This window comes from Oncorhynchus clarkii, chromosome 17 (genome assembly GCF_045791955.1).
Source record: "Oncorhynchus clarkii lewisi isolate Uvic-CL-2024 chromosome 17, UVic_Ocla_1.0, whole genome shotgun sequence".
NCBI classification, from domain to species: Eukaryota; Metazoa; Chordata; class Actinopteri; order Salmoniformes; family Salmonidae; genus Oncorhynchus; species Oncorhynchus clarkii.
The window spans coordinates 41009142-41033238 of NC_092163.1; the positions used below are offsets into that span (position 1 = coordinate 41009142).

The 24097-nt window shown below is 42.6% G+C and overlaps 1 protein-coding gene across 1 annotated transcript; it reads right to left on the bottom strand.

Annotated features, from left to right (window-relative positions):
• Positions 1 to 14315: 14315 nt before the first annotated feature.
• Positions 14316 to 19761, bottom strand: LOC139370862 (E74-like factor 3 (ets domain transcription factor, epithelial-specific)). Its single transcript, XM_071110680.1, has 9 exons — positions 19399 to 19761; positions 18853 to 19028; positions 17450 to 17680; positions 17182 to 17268; positions 16965 to 17078; positions 16675 to 16761; positions 16437 to 16550; positions 15862 to 16063; positions 14316 to 15674 (listed from the first exon to the last, which is right to left on the bottom strand). Exons 2-9 carry the CDS (start codon positions 19019 to 19021, stop codon positions 15560 to 15562), a joined length of 1119 nt encoding a protein of 372 aa, XP_070966781.1. The 5' UTR covers positions 19022 to 19028; positions 19399 to 19761; the 3' UTR covers positions 14316 to 15559.
• Positions 19762 to 24097: the final 4336 nt, after the last annotated feature.

The window sequence follows — 24097 nt, forward strand, 5'->3', positions numbered from 1 at the left end:
ATGCCAAGCAGGGCAGTATAAGGATTAAATTACACAGTCAAACATAATCCCACATTCACTGTGTAGAGATAAGAATCTGTTGCTTTCGTTAGAGACCAAGGGTATATTCATAAGAGCAGTGTTGGTTCTGGACACCTAATACCTAATACTAACAAACCTGATTCAACTAATCAAGGGCTTGATCAATAGTTCATTAGTTGAACCAGGTGAGTTAGTACTGGTCTGGAACAAAAGCCTGCAAACCATGTGAGTTCCCAGCACCAGGACTGAGGAACAATGTGTTAAAGTCAACCTCTCAGAGAGTTAAATGCAGAAATGTGATAGACGGAAAATAATGGGGAATGGTTGATACGCTCAGTCGGCTAAAGTTCATTTGGCATGCTGAATGAAAAGTAGAGAAACATATCTATTCCATGCATCATATCTCTTTCTGACTTCCTCTTAATGCTACATTAGTCATGAATAGCCAGCCGTCTGTGCATTACAACAATTATCAACACAAAGAGCAGTTGGATGGATATCCAGTGTACCATATCATCATCAGTGTGCGTAACATTCCACTAAGCATTTACCGACGGTGACGTCTTCTTTTGGCCCTGTCCTGACCTGAAATCTTTTTTTAGTCTTTTTTTTGGTGCAGTTCGGACCAGCCTTGATTTCAACATCCAAGGATGTCTATTTTTTAAACCTGAACCAATCGTAGATGTCTATGTTTTGTTCAGATTTGGTCCAGTCTGGACTGGCCTTGATTTGGCCCAAACATGTAAACCCGAGATGCTGCATTTCTATGACATGAATTATGAATGAATTACAATTCATATTATATATTACAATTTGCAAAACGTACAATATGTTAAAACTTGCAATAGCTTATGAATTTGTAGCCTAGCTCGCTAACGTTATCCAGGATAGGGTTTAGGAGTTAGTAAGGTTAGGATTAAGCTTAAGGGAAGGGTTAGCTAAAAGGTGAGCCAGCTTAAAGGGTTAAGGGAAGGGTTAGTTAAAAGGGTTAAGGTTAGGGTTAGGTGAAAGGTTAGCTAAAATGGTTAAGGTTATGGTTAGTGGACGGTTTAGCTAACATGCTAAGTAGCTGCAAGTAGCTAAAAAGTAAAAAAGTAAAGTAGTTCAAAATCTGGAAGTCAAAGAAATGCACACCTGGTGAGGTGAGGTGAGGTGAGGTGCTGGCTATTGGAGTTGAACACTTGAAAAAGAAAAGGAACTCCGCACACTCTAGGAGCTCAGATGCAATAATCTAATACCAAAGTTTTGACAGCCATGCTGGCTTCATCAGTGTATAATGGACTACTTTGAACATCATTGCTGCCAGTTTTAAAGATTTTGAAAGCTTAATGGGTGCAATAATAAATATTCTCTTGCAGTCTTAGCTCCTCTTTACTATACTAAGGATTGATATAGAATCAATGACCAAAAAGTGCATCTATTCAACTTATATTCCTTTCATTTAGCACCTAAAATGCACCTAATGTCATCGTCTGGAATAGACGTCTAAAAAACATATTTTCAACGTCATTATGATTACTGGGATTGTTAATCTAAATGCAACTCCTAATTAGTGTGTCTATGTGTAACTAAAGATGGTGGAAAAAGGAAGATCGTTCACTCAGGCCATTTACCATTGAAAAATAATTGTCGGCCTCCCAAGTGGCACGGTGGTCTAAGGCACTGCCTCGAGGCCGCTAGAGGCTTCAGTACAGACCGGGTTTCGACTACCGGCTGTGACTCCAGGCTCACAGCTGTGCAACCGACTGTGTCGTCCGGGTTAGGGGATGGTTTGGCCGGCCGGGATGTCCTTGTCTCATCTCGCTCTATCAATTCCTTGTGGCTGACCGGGCGCATGCACTCAGACTGCGGTCAACAGGTGTACAGTGTTTACTCCGACACATTGGTGCGGCTGGATTCCGGATTAAGCGATTAGTGTGTCAAGAAGCAGTGCGGCCTGGCAGGGTCGTGTTTGGGTGGATGCATGGCTCTCGACCTTCGCCTCTCCCCAGTCCGTATGGGAGTTGCAGCGATGGCACAAGACTGTAACTAACAATTGGGGAGAAAAAGGGCAAAACATTTTTGGCGGGATTTGTCAGTTCCGGTGGGTTTGGTCGCTGGGTCTGGTCTACTTAGTTAATTGACTTTCATTGAACAAGATAAAAAGAGCGAGTTGGGTGTCTCGCTTCCTTTTCCGCCGCTCACAATTGTCCTAAACATCAAAACAGAAACGCTGTATCATGTCATGCTCCTTCCGTCCTACACAGTAGGCACCAGCTGTTAATCATCATGTCATCATTTTCCAGCTCCAGGGGCTGTTAAAAGCAGCCATTTGTTAGCACGTCACTCACAGAACCTATTAAAAACATATATTATCCTCAATGCTGCCTCATGGTGGAAACTTGTTAGCCTTTTGTAGTCTATTTGTTATTATGTCTTGGATTGCCTCGTGTTAACTAACTCGTTTGTCTTTGTCTATGTCTCTTTAAGTGTAGCAGGTCTTTCTGGTAAATATTTTCTATCTTTTCCAGAATTGAGCAACTCCACTGGGTGAGGCCGTGCTGTTCCTTGTGCCCATTTAGTTTGTGTGTCAATGGCAACCCACTGGGCACAGACTGGTTGAATCAACGTTGTTTCCACGCAATCGCAATGAAATTACATTGAACCAACTTTTATCCAAAACGAGTTTCAGTTAGCACCTGTATAAAGTTTTTGTAGTATATTCGTTTTAGTATATTGAGTACCACACCAACAGTCTCTTTGCACTGACTCTTCACACCTTAGCACAACACACTCGCTCACACATTCACTCACAAACTCTCACACATTCAGTCACGCGCTCTCACAAGTTCAGTCACACGCTCTCACACATTGTCACTCGCGCTCACACATTCACACACATACACTCACACTCTCACACATTCACTCACACATTTACACACACATTGACACACACACTTTCACACACTCCCTCACTCACCCACTCTCGCAGGCACGCACGCACACGCGCGCTCGATTGCACACACAAACACACCCCATGATTTATATTTATACTGTTATTATTGTACAAAGTTATCGCTCAATTCAACACTTTTCTGTCCATATCTCCCCTCCCCGGCACAGGTGTAAATATCCTACTGTAAATGTGTAAAATAAACTTTACTTGACTTTAATTGATATGGGGAGCATCCACATTTCGGGTGTTGCAAGCACCATAGCTCCAACTGCTCAAATGGCTATTCAAAGAAATCACCCTTCTTCTGCAGAAACAAGTGTAGCATTGTCACAAAATGGTGAAAAGTGCCAACCATTGGATGATCATGACTCCATTGTCATATTCTTATTCATTAGCTCTGTTTGTGGTTTATTTAACTGAACAGCTTATATTAATAAACATCCAAGCCCCCAAAGCAGTGACAGGATGACAAACTGATTGAGCTTTTCCACACAACTATTTTACAAGGCAGCAGAGATACAGAGGAGAAATATCATCATGTTCCAACTACGTAACTTCTCTGTAAGAGTGTCTGGACCTCCCTAACTCATCCTCCCCCTCTGCCCCTTTCCCTCTAATAGATCCTGATAGCGGTGGATCAGGTGCATTATCAAAGCTCCCTCTCTAACAAGCATTTAGTGACATGAGTTTATGGCTTCTGCCAGTAACTGGATTATATTCCAGACTTCATGACTGTTGGGTGGCATTGAGCCATGACCTAATTAATGTATTGTTCCTGATGGTATTATCTGAATGCCAATTTTACAGAAAATAAATTAGAGCTTGGGAAATGAACTCTAGCTAAGTGCCATATGTGTTGGATTTAGGATTAGGGGTCAGGGTTCAATGAAGCTTTAGGAGAAACCTTGAGTAGCCACGTATATTTGAGTAGCCACGTTACTCCTGACAACCATCCAACAGTGCGTCCCCTCAGCTGATTATCAGCTGTTGTCAAACATGTGGGTCTCGAAATATTCTCTTCCTCAATAGTGTGCAGCGAATTCTATTAGATAAATCCAAAATGAGTATGACATCCTGGCATTTAAAGCATACTCAATTTGAGAAATGTCACTTAATATACCCAAAATTGCCTACTAAACATACGTACCTCCCACATACCTCCCTACCTACCACTCTACACTTCCCTTTCCCACTCTTTCCCACTCTATGCCCATCAGACACACACACCCTCACTAACATACCTATTAATGACGCCACATACTTACACCCACACACCCCTCTTACACCTACACTGCTGCTAAAATGATTGTTGATTCAATGTATTACTACCATTACGCTGCTATTCATTGATTATTGCCATTAATATCTATATATTTATCCTGCTACTGGTCATTATTACTCCTGTTTACATTATTACCTTTAGTATATCACCATATTATTTACATATTACTGCTACCAGTCACTTTTCAGCCCAGTTTACACTGCTTGTTTATAATAATTATTATTATTATTTATTTCTCATGCTACCTGTCACTTTCTCCTAATCCCTGCCTACATGTACATCTCTCTATCAAATACTCCAGTATCCCTGCACACTGTAAATTTGGTACTGGCACTGACCCTGTATATAGCTTACTCTCGTGTTTTTTTTTCTTATTTCTTGTGTTTAAAAAAAAAGTACAACTATTTTGATATTGAATACTGCATTGCTGGGAAGGGCTTGCAAGTAAAACATTTCACTGTACTTGTGCAAGTGACAAATAACATTTGAAACTTGAAACTTACTATTTAAAACACAAGGACAGGTATTCGAACATGGTCAATCTTTTTTATTCCACTTTCACGTGGAACAACCCATAAGTGATTTAAACAGATAACAATCATGTGCTCATAGATGAGCTGCATAAAAAACACAGTTTTTTCTCCATCTCCATCTCTTCATTGAAAGACTAAATCATGGACACTCTTACTGACAGCTGTGTCTGCTTCACATGATTTATTGTTGTCTGTACCTTCTTGCCTTTGTGCTGTTGTCTGTGCCAAATAATGTTTGTACAATGTTTTGTGCTGCTACCATGTGCAGCTGCCATGTTGTGTTTCTACCATGTTGTTGTCATGTTGTGTTGCTACCATAGTGTGTTGTCATTTGTTGTTGTTGTCTCTCTTTATGTAGTGTTGTGGTGTCTCTCTTTTTTCATGATGTGTGTTTTGTCCTATAATTGTATTTTTGCTCACACTGAGGGAGAGGTTGTTGTCCTGGCACCACACTGCCAGTTCTCTGACCTCCTCTCTATAGGCTGTCTCATCGTTGTCAGTGATCTGGCCTACCACTGTTGTGTCGTCAGCAGACTTAATGATGGTGCTGGAGTTGTTATTGGCCACGCAGTTGTGGGTGAACAGGGAGTACAGGAGGGGACTAAGCACGCACCCCTGAGGGGCCCCCTAGGGCGGCCTGTCAGGAAGTCCAAGATCCAGTTGCAGAGGGAGGTGTTTGGTCCCAGGGTCCTTAGCTTAGTGATGAGCTTTGTCGGCACTATGGTGTTGAACGCTGAGTTGTAGTCAATGAACAGCATTCTCCAGTAGGTGTTCCTTTTGTCCAGGTGGGAGAATGTGTAGTGTGGAGTGCATCTGTGGATCTGTTGGGGTATTATGCAAATTGAAGTGGGTCTAGGGTTTCCTGGATGATGGTTTTGATGTGAGCCATGACCAGCCTTTCAAAGCACTTCATGGCTACCGACATGAGTGCTATTTGTCATTAGTCATTTAGGCAGGTTACCTTAGTGTTCTTGGGCACAGGGACAATGGTGGTCTGCTTGAAACATATAGGTATTACAGACTCGGTCAGGGAGAGGTTGAAAATGTCGGTGAAGACACTTGCCAGTTGCACTGTGCATGCTCTGAGCACATGTCCTGGTAATCTGTCTGGCCCCGCGGCCTTGTGAATGTTGACCTGTTTAAAGGTCTTGCTCGCATCGGCTGCGGAGAGCGTGATCACACAGTCGTCTGGAACAGCTGGTGCTCTCCTGCATGCTTCAGTATTGCTTTCCTCAATGCGAGCATAAAAGGCATTTATTAATCTGGGAGGCTAGCGTCACTGAGCAGCTCGTGGCTGGGTCTCCCTTTGTAGTCCGTGATAGTTTGTCACTTCTTCCACATCCGACGAGCGTCAGATTCGGTGTAGTAGGATTCAATCTTAGTCCTGTAATGACACTTTGCCTGTTTGATGGTTCGTCTGAAGGCATAGCAGGATTTCTTATAAGCATCCAGATTAGTGTCCCACTCCTTGAAAGCGGCAGCTCTAGCCTTTATCTCGGTGCAGATGTTGCCAGTAATCCATGGGTTCTGGTTGGGGTATGTAGGTACGGTCACTGTGGGGACGACGTCGTCGATGCACTTATTGATGAAGCCGGTGACTGAGGTGGTATACTTAAGCAATAAGGCACGAGAGGGTGTGGTATATGGCCAATATACCACAGCTAAGGGCTGTTCTTAGGCACTTTGAGATATCAGCTGATGTACGAAGGGCTATATAAATAAATTTGATTTGATTTGATTTGGTCTACAGCTTATCATGAGGTGCTCTACCTCAGGCAAGAAATACCTCGAGACCTCCTTGATATTAGACATTGCGCACCGGCTGTTACTGACAAATGGACACACACCACCACCCCTCGTCTTACCAGATGTAGCTGTTCTGTCCTGCCGATGCACGGAAATCTACATGAGCTGGATGAGCATAAGGCCCTTAGTGTGTTGCACCTCTGGGTGGAGAAGAGGGAGTTCTGTGAGGGAGTTCTGTGAGGGAGTACAGTCCGGGTGTTCCTGCAGCTCATTCATTATGACCGGAGGAGAACAAACCGACATCAGCTAAACACACAGTGGACATAATAAAAGATGAAAGGTGGGACAGAATGTGACCTTTTTATATACCGGTGCTGTTGAGTGGAACAAACTCCCACAGCAACTCAAAGCCATGCCGACCATAACTTCATTAAAAAGAATGCCAAAAGCTGGCTAATGATCAAGCAAAATATAAAAAAAAAACGGTTAATGTCTGTATGGAATGCTCTAGGCTATGACAATGTCGTCCTGTCCTTTGTTTTGTTTTGTGTTATATGTGTAACCCAAGTATGCCTCATAGGCTAGGTCTACTGCGTAGTTTAGGACTACTATGGTTGTTTGTTTATTTTTTTGACCTTTTATTTAAGAGGACCACAATTCAAACTTTTTTGTGTCATCCCCGATCATTGTATTGTGTCTGTCTGTCCCTGTGTGCCTGAAGATGATGACAAAAAAAAAATACTAATTGTAATTGTGCAATGAAATCACAAAAGGCTGATGAACATTCTGATTGTAAATGATGGCATCATAAAGGGCTGTTGAAAATTCTGATTCTACTCAATGACATCACAAAGGTCTGTTGAACGTTCTAACTGATTCAAATTGATGACATCACAAAAGGCTGATGAACAATATAATTTATTGTATATATAACATCACAAAACAATCTTTAATCCATATAGAACATTTCTAGAATAGAATTCATAGGCTGCACCTCCGTCACACGCATCATACCATTGTTATGAACATTATCAAGCCACCCTCTATTGGTGCCATAGTGGTGCCCTAAAGTGGTGATAAGCCCAGTCATTCTGGACGGAGGCTAACTACTGTTAGGTCTAAATCACACAATATTTAGTAGGAAACAACTTTGCCAGCATTATCATGTCATCAAATTTACTTTAGACAGATGGCAATGTTGTCATTAGTTAGCAAAGTTTGTCAAAAATAGCTTGCAAAAATGATGACAAAAGGTTTTTCTACTAATTATTTGCCTCTTGAATGTCATTGCAATGCGCTTTTGATTAAATCTCCATCAGTGCTCATTGACAATGCATTGTGTAGAATTCAGTGGGCATCAGTCCAAAATTAACATTTCAAGCAATATTGTGACGGAACACGCAACCACCCATGAATACTATAAATAAAACAAATAGCACGAGAAATGTCCACAATGCAAAGGGTTGATCTTGCAATGCAGCCATGGTGGCATCTCTGTCCCTTCTTCTGACCAGTGCTGTGTGGGTGATTGCAGGGTTATTCAAATGTTAGTTGTAGATGGTGTCCACATAGTTAGCAAACCATTCTGACTGTGCATGTTATGGAGTGCAGATTGATGGAATCAATCTGATCAGAGCTTTGAGCTATCAGTCTCACAGTATTAGCTTTAAACACATAAGATTACCTATGATCAGATAACCCGATCCCCAATCCAATACATTAACCATTAGGGAAAACAATCTGACCCTGCAACAGTTGTAAGGAGGAACTTATACCTTCTCTCAGTGTCAACAAATCCATCATGGAGAGGTGTGGCCTTCCAAACCAGGGGGCTTGTCCTAGCAGAAACCATTATCTTTAAGAGAGGTAAGGGTTATGTCAAGATACTGTAGGTTTACGGTAAAGTTTGCTGATGGTGTAATAAACCTTTGACACGTTTACCAGAGGTATAGTGATAGTGGAGCAATAAGATGTGATAATGAAAAAGGTCATTTAGCAGATATTCTTATCAAAAGCCATTGACATTCAATTGTATGCAGTGTTTGTGGCCCTTGCTCAGACCTCAGAAACTGCTCAGACCTCAGAAACTGCGGTACACAACTGGGGTCATCTGTTTGTTCATCTGCACCCGCCTGCAATTGCTATTAACCCATCTGCAACCGCCCGACTATATGTAATAATGTGAACATTTTGAGGCCTGCACCTGAACCTAACCCGCAAATATAGAAAATGCACTGTAGGCTACAGTCAGAGACGGTGGAACGATTTCTTGACAGGTGGTGCAGGATTATTTGTTAGTCAACTTGTCTATAATTAGATACATGCAGCTTCTCTTCTGTCGTTAGCCAATATGTTGCCCTAGAAATGCCCTGAAGCTTAAGCTTATGCACTAATGCCAGATAGCCTAAAAATAATGAAAGAAAAACCTCAATGTAGCCTATAGAAATAAATTGCACAAGAATGATACATTTATACATGTTTGTATGTATTGTTTTCCGTTTATTTGACCCGACCGCCACCCGCCCTTCATCCATACAATTTTTCATGATCTTAAACCCGGCTGCCCTGGTTATGAGTCAAGTCGTGCATCACTAGCATGCATGTACTGTGTGTGTCGGTGTGTAATATGGAAAAAATGAATGAATGAATTAGTCGATGTCCAAGCTAAAGCAGGGATGGGCAACTAAAGTCCCGCGGACTCACGGGCCCCCTTTTTATTTTTTACATTTTTATTTCACCTTTATTTATCCAAGTAGGCCAGTTGAGAACAAGTTCTCATTTACAACTGCGACCTGGCCAAGATAAAGCAAAGCAGTGCGACAAAAAACAACAATAGAGTTACACATGGGATGAACAAACGTACAGTCAATAACACAATAGAAAAATCTGTATACAGTGTGTGGAAATTAAGTAAGGAGGTAAGGCAATAAATAGGCCAATAGTGGCGAAGTAATTACAATTTAGCACTTTACACTGGAGTGGTATATGTGCAGATGAGAATGTGCAAGTAGAAATACTGGTGTGCAAAAGAGCAGAAAAACAAATATGGGGATGAGGTAGGTAGTTGGTTGGATGGGCTATTTACAGATGAGCTGTGTACAGATGCAGTGATCGGTAAGCTGCTCTGACAGCTGATGCATAAAGTTAGTGAGGGAGATATAAGTCTCCAACTTCAGTGATTTTTGCAATTCGTTCCAGTCATTGGCAGCAGAGAACTGGAAGGAAAGGCAGCCAAAGGGGGTGTTGACTTTGGGGGTGACCAGTGAAATACACCTGCTGGAGCGCGTGCTACGGGTGGGTGTTGATATGGTGACCAGTGAGCTGACATAAGGTGGAGCTTTACCTAGCAAAGACTTATAGATGACCTGGAGCCAGTGGGTTTGGCGACGAATATGTAGCGAGGACCAGCCAACGAGAGCATACAGATCGCAGTGGTGGGTAGAATATGGGGCTTTGGTGACAAAACGGATGGCACTGTGATAGACTGCATCCAATTTGCTGAGTAGAAAGTTGGAGGCTATTTTGTAAATGACATCGCCAAAGTCAAGGATCGGTAGGATGGTCAGTTTTACGAGGGTACGTTTGGCAGCATGAGTGAAGGAGGCTTTGTCGTGAAATAGGAAGCCGATTCTAGATTTATCTTTGGAATGGAGATGCTTAATGTGAGTCCGGAAGGAGAGTTTGCAGTCTAGTCAGAGGCCCTCTGATCAACAAAAAAGAGTAATAATCAGTTGTGGGCTCAACTTACTGTTGCGAGGTAGAGTAGTAGAATACGCAAGGTGCAATTTAGAAAATTTGGTTCTGCATCAACAGTTTTTCTCTTATGTCAGTCTCTGTGATAGTCACTCAATTAGCCCATGTCAGCTAACATGTTTTAGATTGGTAAGATAGTCTAGTGGCCAGCTATCTATATTTGTAGTAATCAAGGTACAGTTAGAGGCCGAGGGGCCCCCAATGATTTTGTTTGTCAGTCTCACTCAGATATCATATATTAAAAACTTCAAATATTTCTCTCCACCCTATGGCAAAATTTGTAGAATTGCAGGAAATTAGCTGTAAAATTGCAAATTTTCCTCTCTGCCCCATGGCAAAATGTGTAGGGTTGAAGAAAAATTAACTCTAAAATGTATTAATATTCTCTCCATATAAATGTTCTATAGGTAGCCCGGTAACAGTTAAAAATGTTATGGAAGTATATATGGAAGTAGTTAGGTGTCCAAAAAAATATGTAAATAATTTCCTGATCTTTCTTTGAGTCTCTAGGGGTTTAATGAGTGACTATTGAAAGGCCATGGTCACTGTCTCTCTGTACACACACATAGAGGGAGAGAGAGAGTGGCAATAAAAGCTACATCCCCGCCCTCGCTATATTTTTCCTGGCAGCAGACAGAAGGCTTCCAGTAAGTTACGTGCTGGAGACACATTCTGGCAGCCTGCCAAACACACCTGTTAGACAGGTATGTTGATCTAGCGGGGAGGTGCAGATACCCTTTGTCACCTCACTAAGTTGTGCGTGTGTGTGTGTGTGTTTGTGTGTGCGTGTGCGTGTGTGTGTGTGTGTGTGTGTGTGAGATAGAGTGTGAAGAGGGAATGAGGGAGAGCTTTGAAATCGCTATAGTGTTTGTTAAAGGTGAAAGGACTTTTAGTCTTGTGTTCTGCACTTGGAAAACCACAGCGCTTTGATTTATGCATGTTTTCAACAGTGTTTCAACTGTGCTTTCAACACATCACATTCCTACCCGCAGTGGGCACAGACATCAATTCTGATTGATTCAACCAGTGTGTGCCCAGTTGTCAATCACAAGATGATTTTGTTGCTCTCATTAATCCTGGATGTTTCAGTGCGAATTCTTCCAGGCCTAAATAAGGCAATATCTTGATTTGTACAGGAACCTATGACCCAGCTCACCCAATGAAGAGTCTGGCATAGAATGGAATGCCCAGAAACTCCCTGCCAGAGTGTGGAGGTGTGTCTTCCTTAAGTGTGTGTGAATGTGTATGTGTATGTGCACGTGCATGCATGCGTGCGTTTGTGAGACTGAGATGTAAACCATGTCGCAGCAGTGAACCCCAACTCAACCTCAACACTCTCCTGGCAACAGTGGAACCCTTGTAAAAAGTAACATCTATAGTCTCGTCTCTGAAACGTCACACAACACATACACTCTCATCCACATGCATCGCGTGTCCTTAAACATGCGTCAGTCAATGAAAAGTGTGCCTTTGAACTTTGATACTTTGAACTTTTAACTAATATTTTAAGTAGAAATTGTGCACCAATATTGCATTGTAAAAGCCGGCACCGGAATTAAAACACATATTACCTTTATGTAGTTAATAAATCCAACGTGAAAAGTGATAACTACAGTATCCTTACCTAGCATTAAAAAAGTGAATTCATTCTTCTCTAATTTAAAATCTCTCCCTTGTTTCTGAATCAAACTTGTAATGTCAGCAGGTTACGGTAGCCTATGTTTCACAGGGGCAGGTAGCTTGCACACACAGGTAGTCTACACATTTTCAGCTGGCAGGCAGACACTAGAATATGTTTCTGAGTGACAGAGTGAGGGCTTTGCATAGAGCTTTTTTTTTGTTGCGTTTTTTGTCCAGGAACGTAAAATAACGTTATTAACCGGTTACCATGCATTTAAAATAACGATTATGTTCCAGAAAAGAATACATCACTTTCGTTCCCGGTTCTGATTCTGTTCCTTGAAAAATGCTATTTTCCGGTTCTGTTCCCTGAACCGGTTCCAATCTCTGATGGATACTTCAATAAATCAGATTTTTTTGTACATGAAAAAGTGGCAAAATGATGTATTTTGACATGTCCCTCCATGCACCCTATATGACTTCTGGAAGATATTAACCCACTTAACCCCAAAATGTCAACAACAAAAAAAGTCAGTTAAGAACAATTTCTTATTTACAATGACAGCCTAGGAACGGTGGGTTAAGTGCCTTGTTCAGGGGCAGAACAACAGATTTGTTTTACCTTGTCAGCTTGGGGATTTGATCTAGCTACCTTTCGGTTAATAGCCCAATGCTCTAACCACTAAGCTACATGCCGCCCCACATCATCAACAAAAGCTTTAGTTATTTTGTTGCTTTGACCAAGTCATTCATTATTTATTTACTGTGATTAGTTATTCATTTACGTCAGTCCCTCATTTAAGGTCAACCTTAGGTGAACTGAGCTCTCATTTTAATGTGGTGAAACTATTCCTTTATACGTCCTTTTTATTTTATTTTCAAAAAAAACATTGAACATCTAATAGTCAAATCATAGTGTAAAACAGATGAGCTGGTTCTACTATTTTTTTGCCATTTTCTGGTGTTTTGTGGTGGAATACTGAGTGGGTCGAGGATATCACGTCAGGCTAGAAATGTTTCACTACTGAATGATTTTGTGAAGCTTGCATCTGATTACCACTCCCTGTTGCACACAACAAGCTTCCATTTCCCCTGTCACAAGGGGATTCATGGCTGATTTATGATGAAGTCATCAAACCTGTTACGGTCAACCCTGTTACTTTATTTGGCACTTTTTTATTTAACCTCTTGAGAGGGGGGAACATGTATTTATGAAGTTGAACATGTGCTCTTTATGACAGAATGTGAAAATGAGGTGAAATCCAACGTATTTTTTTACCAAGTTATACTTCTGAAAGGCACTGACTTGGTGAAACGGCCGTGCTATAGACAGACAGTCTGTCACGGTTGCATGGTGTTTTTACAACATGACAACAAGAGCTGCAAGTTCCATTCAGCTCCATTTAGTTCCATTTAACACAAAAGAGAATTAGGGCTCTATTCAATTTGTATTGCTGAAGCGTTACTTATAACGCGATAGAATTGTAAAGGACATTTCCAATTGAGCCGACATCTGCAGCGTTTACAGTGAAAGTTGTCTCTGCTAACACAGGAACATTGCCTTTGAATTTCAATCACGCTGTAACGCTGAATCTTAACCATACGGACTGAATAGAGCCCTTAAACCAACACACTCCAGTCGAGCCATCTCCAATCAATCCAGAATGCTATGTGTTTGTGGGTGTAATGAGAGAGAGAGAGCATGTGTGTGTGTGTGTGTATGTGTGTGTATATATACATACATGCATACTGTACACTATGTGTTTGTAAGCAGCAGCCACCAGTTATGGTCCGTAGGCTGGGAATTGTCCCATCTGCCACACTACTCTACAATATGTCCTCTCAGTAAATACATTTGAATTGAGCCTGTCCATGTACTGATGGATCATGTTTGAACAGCAAGCTTACTGTTGCGCTGTAGCAAATCCGAAGGGTAGTTGATGTTAAAAAGCAAACACAGACAATCAGTCATTACTGTCGCCAGGGTGATGGTAGCTCTAGGAGGAGTATAAGCTTACTCCTGCGCCAACCAGAGACAATTGCAACTGAGAGACAGGTTCAAAGCACTGCTTCTTGTAAAGTAGAAACTTGACATGGATCTGAAAACGGCAGTCGATTCAATTTTGATTACACACCTAGGGTGACCTCTGTGCTAAATGTCTTGTTCTGTAAGTAAATAGGCCTTGACCGAGCCAGAACGGCCCAACTTCTGTTGTTTGTTGTCCTCCAGATGAGATGTTATACTGAGGTTAAACAGGTGGTTGAGACGTGAAAAAGACATGTCAAGGGAGAGAATATAACTTTAATATATATTACACCGATTGAATTAGGAGTGCTTTTAATTTAAGTTTATGTTCAGTTGGGGTACTATGTGATTTTCTTTCAAACATAGTAAATTTTGTACCAAATACACAAGGACACTTACATTATTTAAAACAGTTTATTTCCGTAAAAAGGCTCTTAACTTTACAAAACAAGACAATGTGCTGTACATACATGCGTGTGAAAATATCACAAACGATACAATCTGAGATTGAATTCTCATACTCATGATATTGAGTGATCTAGAAGGAAACAGACCAGCTGCATAACATAATTAAAATCATGAAGAACAGGAGTTGAGTCGCTGATTTGTTTTAATCTGACGTAGGTCCCGTCTGGTGAGATACAAAAATATTAATATGGCTACAAAGGACACATACCTCATAGACAACATTCACGCTGAAACAGCGAAGTACACAACGTCGTATCACCGATAGTTTATAAATGAGTATCCCTTCATTTTGTTTTCTCTTCTCTATCTTTTGTTTGTCCTCCATTTTGTCTCCTCCCTCCTTCATATCAGGTTTACAATTTAACACAAGACCTTATATACCTATAACTCCCAGAAGAGTAAAACACAACATGAGGCTCTTCTAACCATTGGCTCAATTTAGAAGTCAAAAGTTTGGCAACTAGCCGTCTTGCAAATAGACATAGAAAAATGATAGGCTGCACAGGGATAGACTGTCACTTGTTAAATATCAATAGAAACAAAAAAGCAATACAAACATATCCAGTGCTTACATTGCCACAGTAAAAATCATAATGCCCAGGTGGTTGTCATAGTGACACACAAGGTGAGTTACACCCACACAATGTAAATGCCTTTATTGTTATACTAATCAGACACTTTCATCCAAAGCGACTTACAGTCATGCGTGCATACATTTCACATACAGGTGATCCCGGGAATTGAACCCACATTCCTGGCATTAGCAAGCACCATGCTCTACCAACTGAGACATCCAGTCATACAGGACCACTATTATCTAGAATATAACTGAAAACAAATGAACAGACACACCATCATACCTACCACTGGTAGGCCCAGAGCGATGTCCACAACAATGCCTGATTCAAAATCGAAATACACATAATTACTGTACAATAACTATATCGGTTCATAAAACCTACTGGAGCCAAAAACACTGGCTTAAATTTTCTGCAACACCTCCCCTGGAAGAAGAGAAGTAAGTGTCTTTATATTCTTTCAGGTAGAGTAGAGCTGTCATCCAGAGACTGGGTCATCCTATCTACAATAGGGCCCAGGGGAACTGGTCTGTCCAGTTTATACCTTCGCCACTCTTGGCCATTGGTCTCTACCTGTCCTGTCTCCTGCCTTGTATCTCACATGCCATGCAGCTCGGTCTCTTCCACCTTCCAGCCGGTGGAATTCTTCCCAAACTTATAGACCAGCCGTCTACCATCCACTCTATCCAGGATCTCTCTCTTATAGTAGTATCTATAGGAGGGAGGGATGAAGGAGAGCCACAGGTTATTCTTATGACCAGGCAATGGTTTATCATTGTTGACACAATACAAATCTAACTTCATCCTCAACCGGTTAGCTCTGTTTAGCTTGGTTGCTAGGATTAGGGTTTCCATGGCTAATTGCCATGATGGTCTACTATATTACCATGGTTTCCTACCTCATGGCGCGGCTGAGTTTCTCATAGGTCATGCTGCTGTTCTTCTTCTTCTGCCCCCACAGCTGGGCCACAGCCTCAGACTTGAGGAACTTGAAGACACCCTCACGGCGGTCCTCCCACTTCATCAGAGCCTGGTTTTGGTTCTGCTCTGGGTGGATCAGGATGTCCCTAATGAACTCCCACAGGTGGGTCCCACGAGGCGCTATAGGGGGAGAAGGGAGAGCTACCGTTAGGTGGGTGTAAGACAGCGCAGGTGTGTGCGTATGCTTAAGCAAGCAAGGAGGAGGTAGAGCAGGTGTGCTTGTGTGTGTGTGCGCATGCGTGGGTGTGTTTGTGTGTGTGTCCGTGCGAGTGTGCATGTGTGGTTATTGCTCTATGACCTAAAAGCACCTGTGATGTTTTGACTGTGGCTGTTTTCAGTACCAGATGCAAAAATGTATGCAAATCACGTGACTGATAAAACTGTGCTTCTACAGAGCACCATTGAAAACAGTTGTTGACGTGTGTGTGTGTGTGTGTGTGTGTGTGTGCGTGCGTGCGTGCGTGCGTGTGTTAGAATGAGAAGAGCCACTCACCATGTTTGCTCTTTGTGGAGGTCTGGTAGAAGTGTTTGGGGTCTCGGCTGAGTTTGGGAGGTCTTCCTCTGCCTCTCTTCTTCATCTCTCCCCTCTCTGTCTTTATGTGCACTTCTGTCAAACACAACGGTTCTGGAGTTTAGAACACCAGACCGGCTTTCAAAGAGACATGCACTTTCAAGGCTCACCCATCTGAAGATCAAGAATGTGACGTCCACTTATGAAAAGTTGTACTCACTTGCGAACTGAGGGTAGGAGAACTCTGGGTCAGACTCACTGCTCCTGGATTCTGGAGAGCTGGGGTTCTGGAAGCTCAACATTCCACCTGGGGGCAGGGAGAGAGGAAGGAAAACACTTTCAACTCGGCCGATCCTTCGTCCTGCCTTGATCGATTAATAAGGCCATAGGCTCAGTGATACAGGCCAAACCAATCACACACTGATCGAGTGATGTGAGAAGATTTGGGGGAAGAGGAGATGAGAGGAGTGATGATAAAGGAGAAGAAGAGGAAAGAGGGACACCGCTCACCTGACGAGGAGCTGTGCATGCTGTCGGACTCGTATCCGTTATCGCTGAGCGGCTTCATGTTTTCGAAGTTCTTGAAGATGTGTGAGAAGTCAGTGTAGCTGGTGTCTCTCACAACTGTAACAGTAACATCACAGTGTCAGCAAATGTGTCCTACTAACACTTGAGGCTTTGGCGTGGTAGTAGGAAGTGGGAAGAAAAGACGAGAGGAGGTGTTTACCTTCGTTCACTTCTACTGTGCTGAGCAGAGGGAAGTCTGGGAACTCCTCCAGGAAGTTGTCCAGAAGCTTACAGGTCTCATTCAGATCTGGAACCAAAATGACAGACACAAAAATACATTTAATGACTGAATCATTACTATATTGACAAATCAATTGTCTAAATTAAATTACTAAAATGTCTGTGTCTGTTCCTGGAGCCAAATCTAAGATTCCCCCTTTTACAATCATCAATAAAGTTGATTCATTTCACTTCCATCAGATCCTTACCATATTTGGCCTTGAGTTCCAGCAGGCTCTGGTAGAGCTGAGTCCCGAGGGACATTCCAAACATGTTTAACAGCTGATCTCTGGTCAGTTGGCATAGTGTAGGTCCATCCATGGAGCAGTAGGACATGCTCAGTGTGCTGGCATCAAACTTACTGCGCTCCACGTGAAAACTGATCCACTCCAAAACGTTCTGCTTGCTCCAGTACTGAGGGTTCAGGTCATACCATTGAGCTAGAGGAGGACACAGAAGTGAAGGGGGGAGTTAGATTTGTGCACTGTGTGTGCCTGTGTATGTTTGTGTGCGTTCATATGTGTGTTTTTTTTACAGCTTTTTCTTTTGTTGTTACATCTACATTTTATGTGGCTTTTTAAAAAAAAAATTTAACTACAGTTACATAGCAAGAATAAAGTAATTTGATATAGATTCAATCTGGATAGATAGTAATTACACATTATGTTTTCAGTCATAACTATTATAGAACATTTAAAATATAAAACCTTTGTCAATCTAACCACCCACAAGATGATAACTAACTCACGTTTTCCAAATAAATGACCACCCACCAAGAACGCAGATCCTGATCTGGACCTGTGAAAATGTGATTTTGCGGTTTCGCCAAGTCAGAATGTCTGGCTCTAGTTTATCTCTGCTCTGCTGACGCTCTGTCTAGTCATCACTTATCACTCGCTATAGGCTACGGCAAATAAAATAAAGCTTGAGACGTCTGAAAGATGAAAAGACTATTAAATACAAGTTAAACATTGTCCCGGTTAATGATTTAACAGCCTTCTAAATGAGGTCATTGCAAAGTTCAGCCAATCCCCTGTCTGTCTGACAGCTTCACTTAAGGATATGCAGTATGTTTAATGTGTGCTTCGACTGAGTGTCTGCCAACAAGCTCAGCCAATAGGTCTATCCAGGGTGAGACAATGGGAAATATCCACGGACTTTACCAGCCGACACAACAAGTAAAACCAAACAACCGCCAAAACTCATGCCTGAATAAAAATCCTTGAAGAAAACGTTACACACATCCATACTGTGGTTTCCCAGGTGACCAACACACAATGACATATTAGGGACTAAAGTATCCCACATGCTGATAACAAAGCAGAGAAAGTTACACATCCTCCTCTTCTGCCATGATTCAGTTTGTGTCTATTGTTTCTTCCGTCAATAGACATCATGGTTATATCATCTTCTGGGTGTTCTCAGTTATTATGAAGAGGCATTGTTATAAGACGCCTATAGGGTCCAGGTGACCGTAGATGGAAATGAGTTGTTAGCTAAATCTGGTGAAATGCAGAATTTCTCAGTATATTGGGAATTCTTCTTTTTTTTTTTGTACACTGTCCCTGTCAAATAAATACATTTTAAAAAAAGTATTAATTACTGTTCTCACCCAGTATATTGGCACTGCATGAGGAAAGGTCTGAGAGGTGCAGCAGGTCTCCTACGGCAGGCAGAGACACAGTGGTGAGGCTGGGCTGCAGCGGCTCTGAGCTCCCAGTCTGGTACATGGTCATGTTAGCGTCGGTCAGGATCATACACAGCTCACTGGCAGACGACATGGGCTATCTACAAGCAGGAGACAGTCCAGTTAGTAAGACATTACAATGCTGTTTATGGACACAGATTCATAAACAAACATGTACATGTTTTCTCTAACTAGGAGACAATTGAGTGAGCCCTTCGGTGCGTATACAAGGACGATCAACATGTGGATATTGATGTGTTAGTGAAACATTCATTGATTTGAAGTGGGTCACTGTGGTTGTACTTTGCATGTATGCGAAATATTTGTCTGTGTATGAATACACCGTTTTCGTTTCCTTTCCTCCGCTGTGCATGAATATACGCAAAACATATGTTGTCAAGATGCTTGTGACCCCCGACCAAAACACCCACCCCATTACTCCCCAAAGAGCAACTCCATCTCCACACGTACCTGATTCTGAGGCGACCGACAGGTAGCGATGAACAGGTAGCGATGAACAGGTAGCGATGATAATACTCCACAGTTTGATTTAGAGTCCGGTGTTTGGGATTCACTCAGAGAGCTTGTCAGTACACGGTTAATCTTAACTCGATTTCTTCTCTCTCTCTCCCTTTAGCTCTCTCTCTATAAAGTAAAAGATGTACCTGTTGCTAGATTTACCTGTGTAAGGCTTTATAGCCCAGTAAGACAGATGGGAGGGGCCAGGTCAGGGTAAACTGGGGGGGAATTCCATGGTACCATTAAGCCATGGCATGGGTCACACCCCCCTCTCTCTTCTCTCCACCTCCCTCTCCCTCTCTTCCAGAGAACAGTGAAAAACAAAACAAACCTGCCCTCCCGCTATGCCACCCCCGACACACTCCACATAGTGCCTCCCGCCTCCCTCGCTCCTTCTCTCCATGAAGAAGCTCAAGAGCGTTGGCGGGTGTGTAGAATGGAAAGACAAAGACAGAAGGAAGGGGTGGAATGGAGGGGGAGTTGATGGGTGAAGAGAGTGAGGCTGGAATGGAATTAATGGGACGGTGTCAAACACATGAAACACATCGAAACCACATTTTTGACTCTTCCAATCATGCCATTCCAGTCATTTCAATAAGCCTGTCTTCCTATAGTTCCTACCACCAGCCTCCACTGGGGTACAGGTACAGCATTCAAATGAGTTCATATCATATTTACCGTCACTTTGTTTGGCTGTGACAATGCACAACAAAAACATAAGTTTCAAGAGTATTGAGAAACGATGCGTCGCACCAGATTTAGCTACTTTCCCGACATTGATACCTGCCACACACTCACTCACACATGAGTGCACACACACACACACACACACACACACACACACACACACACACACACACACACACACACACACACACACATATACACACACACACACACACACACACACACACACACACACACACACACACATCACCACTTCTGACGTTTACATTTATGTCTGAGGAATTAAGTCATTTGTTCCAACATTTGCTGTTGACCTTAGCTCAGTGGACTGGTTCAGCCACAGCTGCACACATGTTTACCCAACGCAAGGACCTGACACTGCAAGTCATTCACTTGATATGGTTACCATGACGCAGGTTCAGTGGCCATTTTAAATAAGATATCCCAGAGAAATTGTCTGGCTTGCCAAAACAAACACAACATAAACTTTTCTGATTGGCTTTGTTTGCAGGGTCATAGTGGGACTTGTTAGGTGGTGGCAGAGATGTTGCCTTAAGAAATTCATCCTGGATCCTTTGTTTGAACTTCCCTAGTTAGCTGCAACAGAACTGATGCCGGAGAAGAGGTAGAAGGAGCGGGGCCCTAGTCAGACTCAGGTGGCTTGCATACCATCCATCTATTCTGAGTATATTACTCGCTAATGTTCAGTCCCTGGACAATAAAGTAGACAAGCTCAGGTCGAGGATCTCCTTCCAGAGAGACATCAGGGACTGTAACATACTCTGTTTTACAGAGTCATGGATCTCTCCGGATATATTGTCCCCGTCCATTCAGCCAGTGGGGTTCTCTGTCCATCTCATAGACAGGAAGAAAGAACTGTCTGGTAAAAAGAAAGGAGGGTGGGTTTGATTCATGATTAATAACTCATGGTGTGAATGTGGTAACATACAGGAAATCAAGTAATTTTGTTCTCCCGATCTGGAATACCTCACCATCAAATGCTGATCGCATTACCTCCCAAGATAATTGTCTTTGGTCATCGTCACTGCCATTGTACAGTTCCAGTCAAAAGTTTGGAAACACCTACTCATTCAAGAGGTTTTTCTTTATTTTTGCTATTTTCTACTACTTTCAGCTTTGCTCACTCTTAGCTGTCATGCCTTCTCCTGCTTTCGAGGGCGCGCCAGGCTGCCCAGCACTATGCACTCCTACCACAATCATTATGCACACCTGTTTCCCTCGTCACGCGCATCAGCGATTCATTGAACTCACCTGGACTCAATCACCTGCTCTCATTACCTCCCCCATATCTGTCTGTTCACCAGCTCTGTTCCCCACTTCAGCATTATTGTCGTCATGTCGTTTTTGTTTCCCTTGTTCTGACGCTGTTCCTGTCCTGTTCCATGTCCTTTTATAATTAAATATTCACTCTCCGTACCTGCTTCTCTACTCCAGCATCAGTTCTTACACTTGGCGTTCTCTCAACCAGCTTTATGATGTATTCAACTGCAATGCATTTCAATTAACAGGTGTATCTTGTTAAAAGTAAATTGATGGAATTTCTTTCCTTCTTAATGTGTTTGAGCCAATCATTTGGGTTGTGACAAGGTAGGGGTGGTACACAGAAGATAGCCCTATTTGGTAAAATACCAAATCCATATTATGGCAAGAACAGCCTAAAGAGAAGCAAAGATAAACTACAGTCCATCATTTAACATGTTTTACAAATAAAGAAAAATCGTTGAATGAGTAGGTGTCCACATTTTTGACGGTATATTCCCCCTCATTCCGACACCTCAACGGCCCTCAAGGAACTTCATTGGGCTATGTGCAACCTGGAAACTGCATATCTGGAGGCCTCATTTATTGTAACTGGGGACTTAATTAAAGGAAATCTGAGGAAAATGTTACTGAAATTCTATCAACACATCTCCTGTACTGCACATGCAACACAGACCCTGGATCATTCCTACTCTCCCTTCTGGGATGGCTACACGGCTCTCCCCAACTCTCCCTTCAGCAAATCAGATCCCACTCCCCCCCACCTGTAGGCAGAAACTTAATCAGGAAACTCCAGTGGTAAGGACTGTTCAAGGTTGGTATGACCAATCGGAATCTGTGCTTCAAGATTGTTTTGATCACTAGGACTAGGACATGTTCTTGATTGCTTCTGATAATAGTATTGATGTATACACTGACTCTGTGACTGGGTTCATCAGGAAGTGCATAGAGGATGTTGTTCCCACCTTGACGATTAGAACTTATCCAAACCAAAAACTGTTCATAGATGGCAGCAAAACTGAAAGCACAAACCACCGCATTTACCCATGGCAAGGTGACTGGGAACATGGATGTGTACAAACAGACCTGCTATGACCTCTGTAAGGCAATGAAAGAGGCAAAATGACAGTATAAGGACAAAGTGGAGTCTCAATTCAACGGCACAGGCGCAAGACGTATGTAACAGGGACTCCTGACAGTCACAGATTAGAAAGAGCTAAACACCTTCGCCCGCTTCGAGGGGCCCGCAGACATGGGCCCCCATCGCTTACAAGGACTGTGTGCTCTCATTCTTCGTGGCAGATGTGAGCAAGTCATTTAAGTGTGTTAAGGACCATATCACCTCCATCTTGACCCACTACGATTCGCATATCGCCCCAACAGATCCAAGGACGATGGAATCGCCATTGCACTGCACACTGCCCTATCCCACCTGGACAAGATAAATACCAATGTAAGACTGCTGTTCATCAGTCTTGTACACCACAGTGCCCTCCAAGCTCAGGGCCCTGGGTCTGAACCCCTCCCTGTGCAACTGGGTCCTGGACTTCCTGATTGGCCAACCCCAAGTGGTGAAGGTAGGAAACAACACCTCTGCCACGCTGATCCTCAACATGGGGGCCCCACAGGGGTGCTTGCTCAGCCCCACCTGTATTCTTCACCCATTACTTCGTGACCACACACTTTTCAAACTCAATCATCGAGTTTGCTGATGATACAACAGTGCCTAGGCCTTATTACAAAACAATTACGAGACAGCCTATAGGGAGGAAGTGAGAGCCATGGTGGAATGGTGTCAAGAAAATACCCTCTCCCTCAACAAAACAAAGGAGCTGCACATTGGTCTTCTCCCCAGCCGGCTTGTCCAGCACCCATGCCTCGGCCGGCCCATCAGGCTCGCCCAGGTGGGATGCCGTGTGGCACCCGGGGTACTGTCACTCTTGCTCCCACTCTCTCTCTCTGGCGCTCGAGGGTGCCAGGCTGCCATTCATTACACACACCTGTCACCATCATTACGTGCAGCAACGCTCATTGGACTCACCTGGACTCCTTCCCTTTGTTGATTTTCCTGTCTATAACTGTCTGTTTCTCTGTGTTTTCCCTGTGTCTGCATTAATGTCGTTATGTGTTCTTGTGCAGACGCTGTCTTGTCCTGTTCCGTTCCATGTCTGTTGATAATTAAATGTTCACTTCCTGTACCTGCTTCTCGTCTCTACCAGCATCAATCCTTACACATTCCTGCAGTCAGCATGCCAATTGCACGCTGCCTTAAAACTTGAGACATCTGTTGCATTCTATTGTGTGACAAAACTGCACATATTAGAGTGGCCTTTTATTGTCCCCAGCACAAGGTGCACCTGTGTAATGATCATGCTGTTTAATCAGCATCTTGATATGCCAAACTTGTCAGGTGGATGAATTATCTTGGCAAAGGTGAAATGCTCACTAACAGGGATGTAAAGAAATTTGTGCACAAAATTTGAGAGAAATTAGCTTTTGGAACATTTCTGGGATCTTTTATTTCAGCTCATGAAACATGGGACCAACACTTTACATGTTGCATTTATATTTTTGTTCAGTATATATTTATATTCCGCTCTCTGATATTGCTCTATCTGATATTTCTTAATTAATTTATTTTTCTGGATTATGTGTATTGTTTAAAAATATATATATATATTGC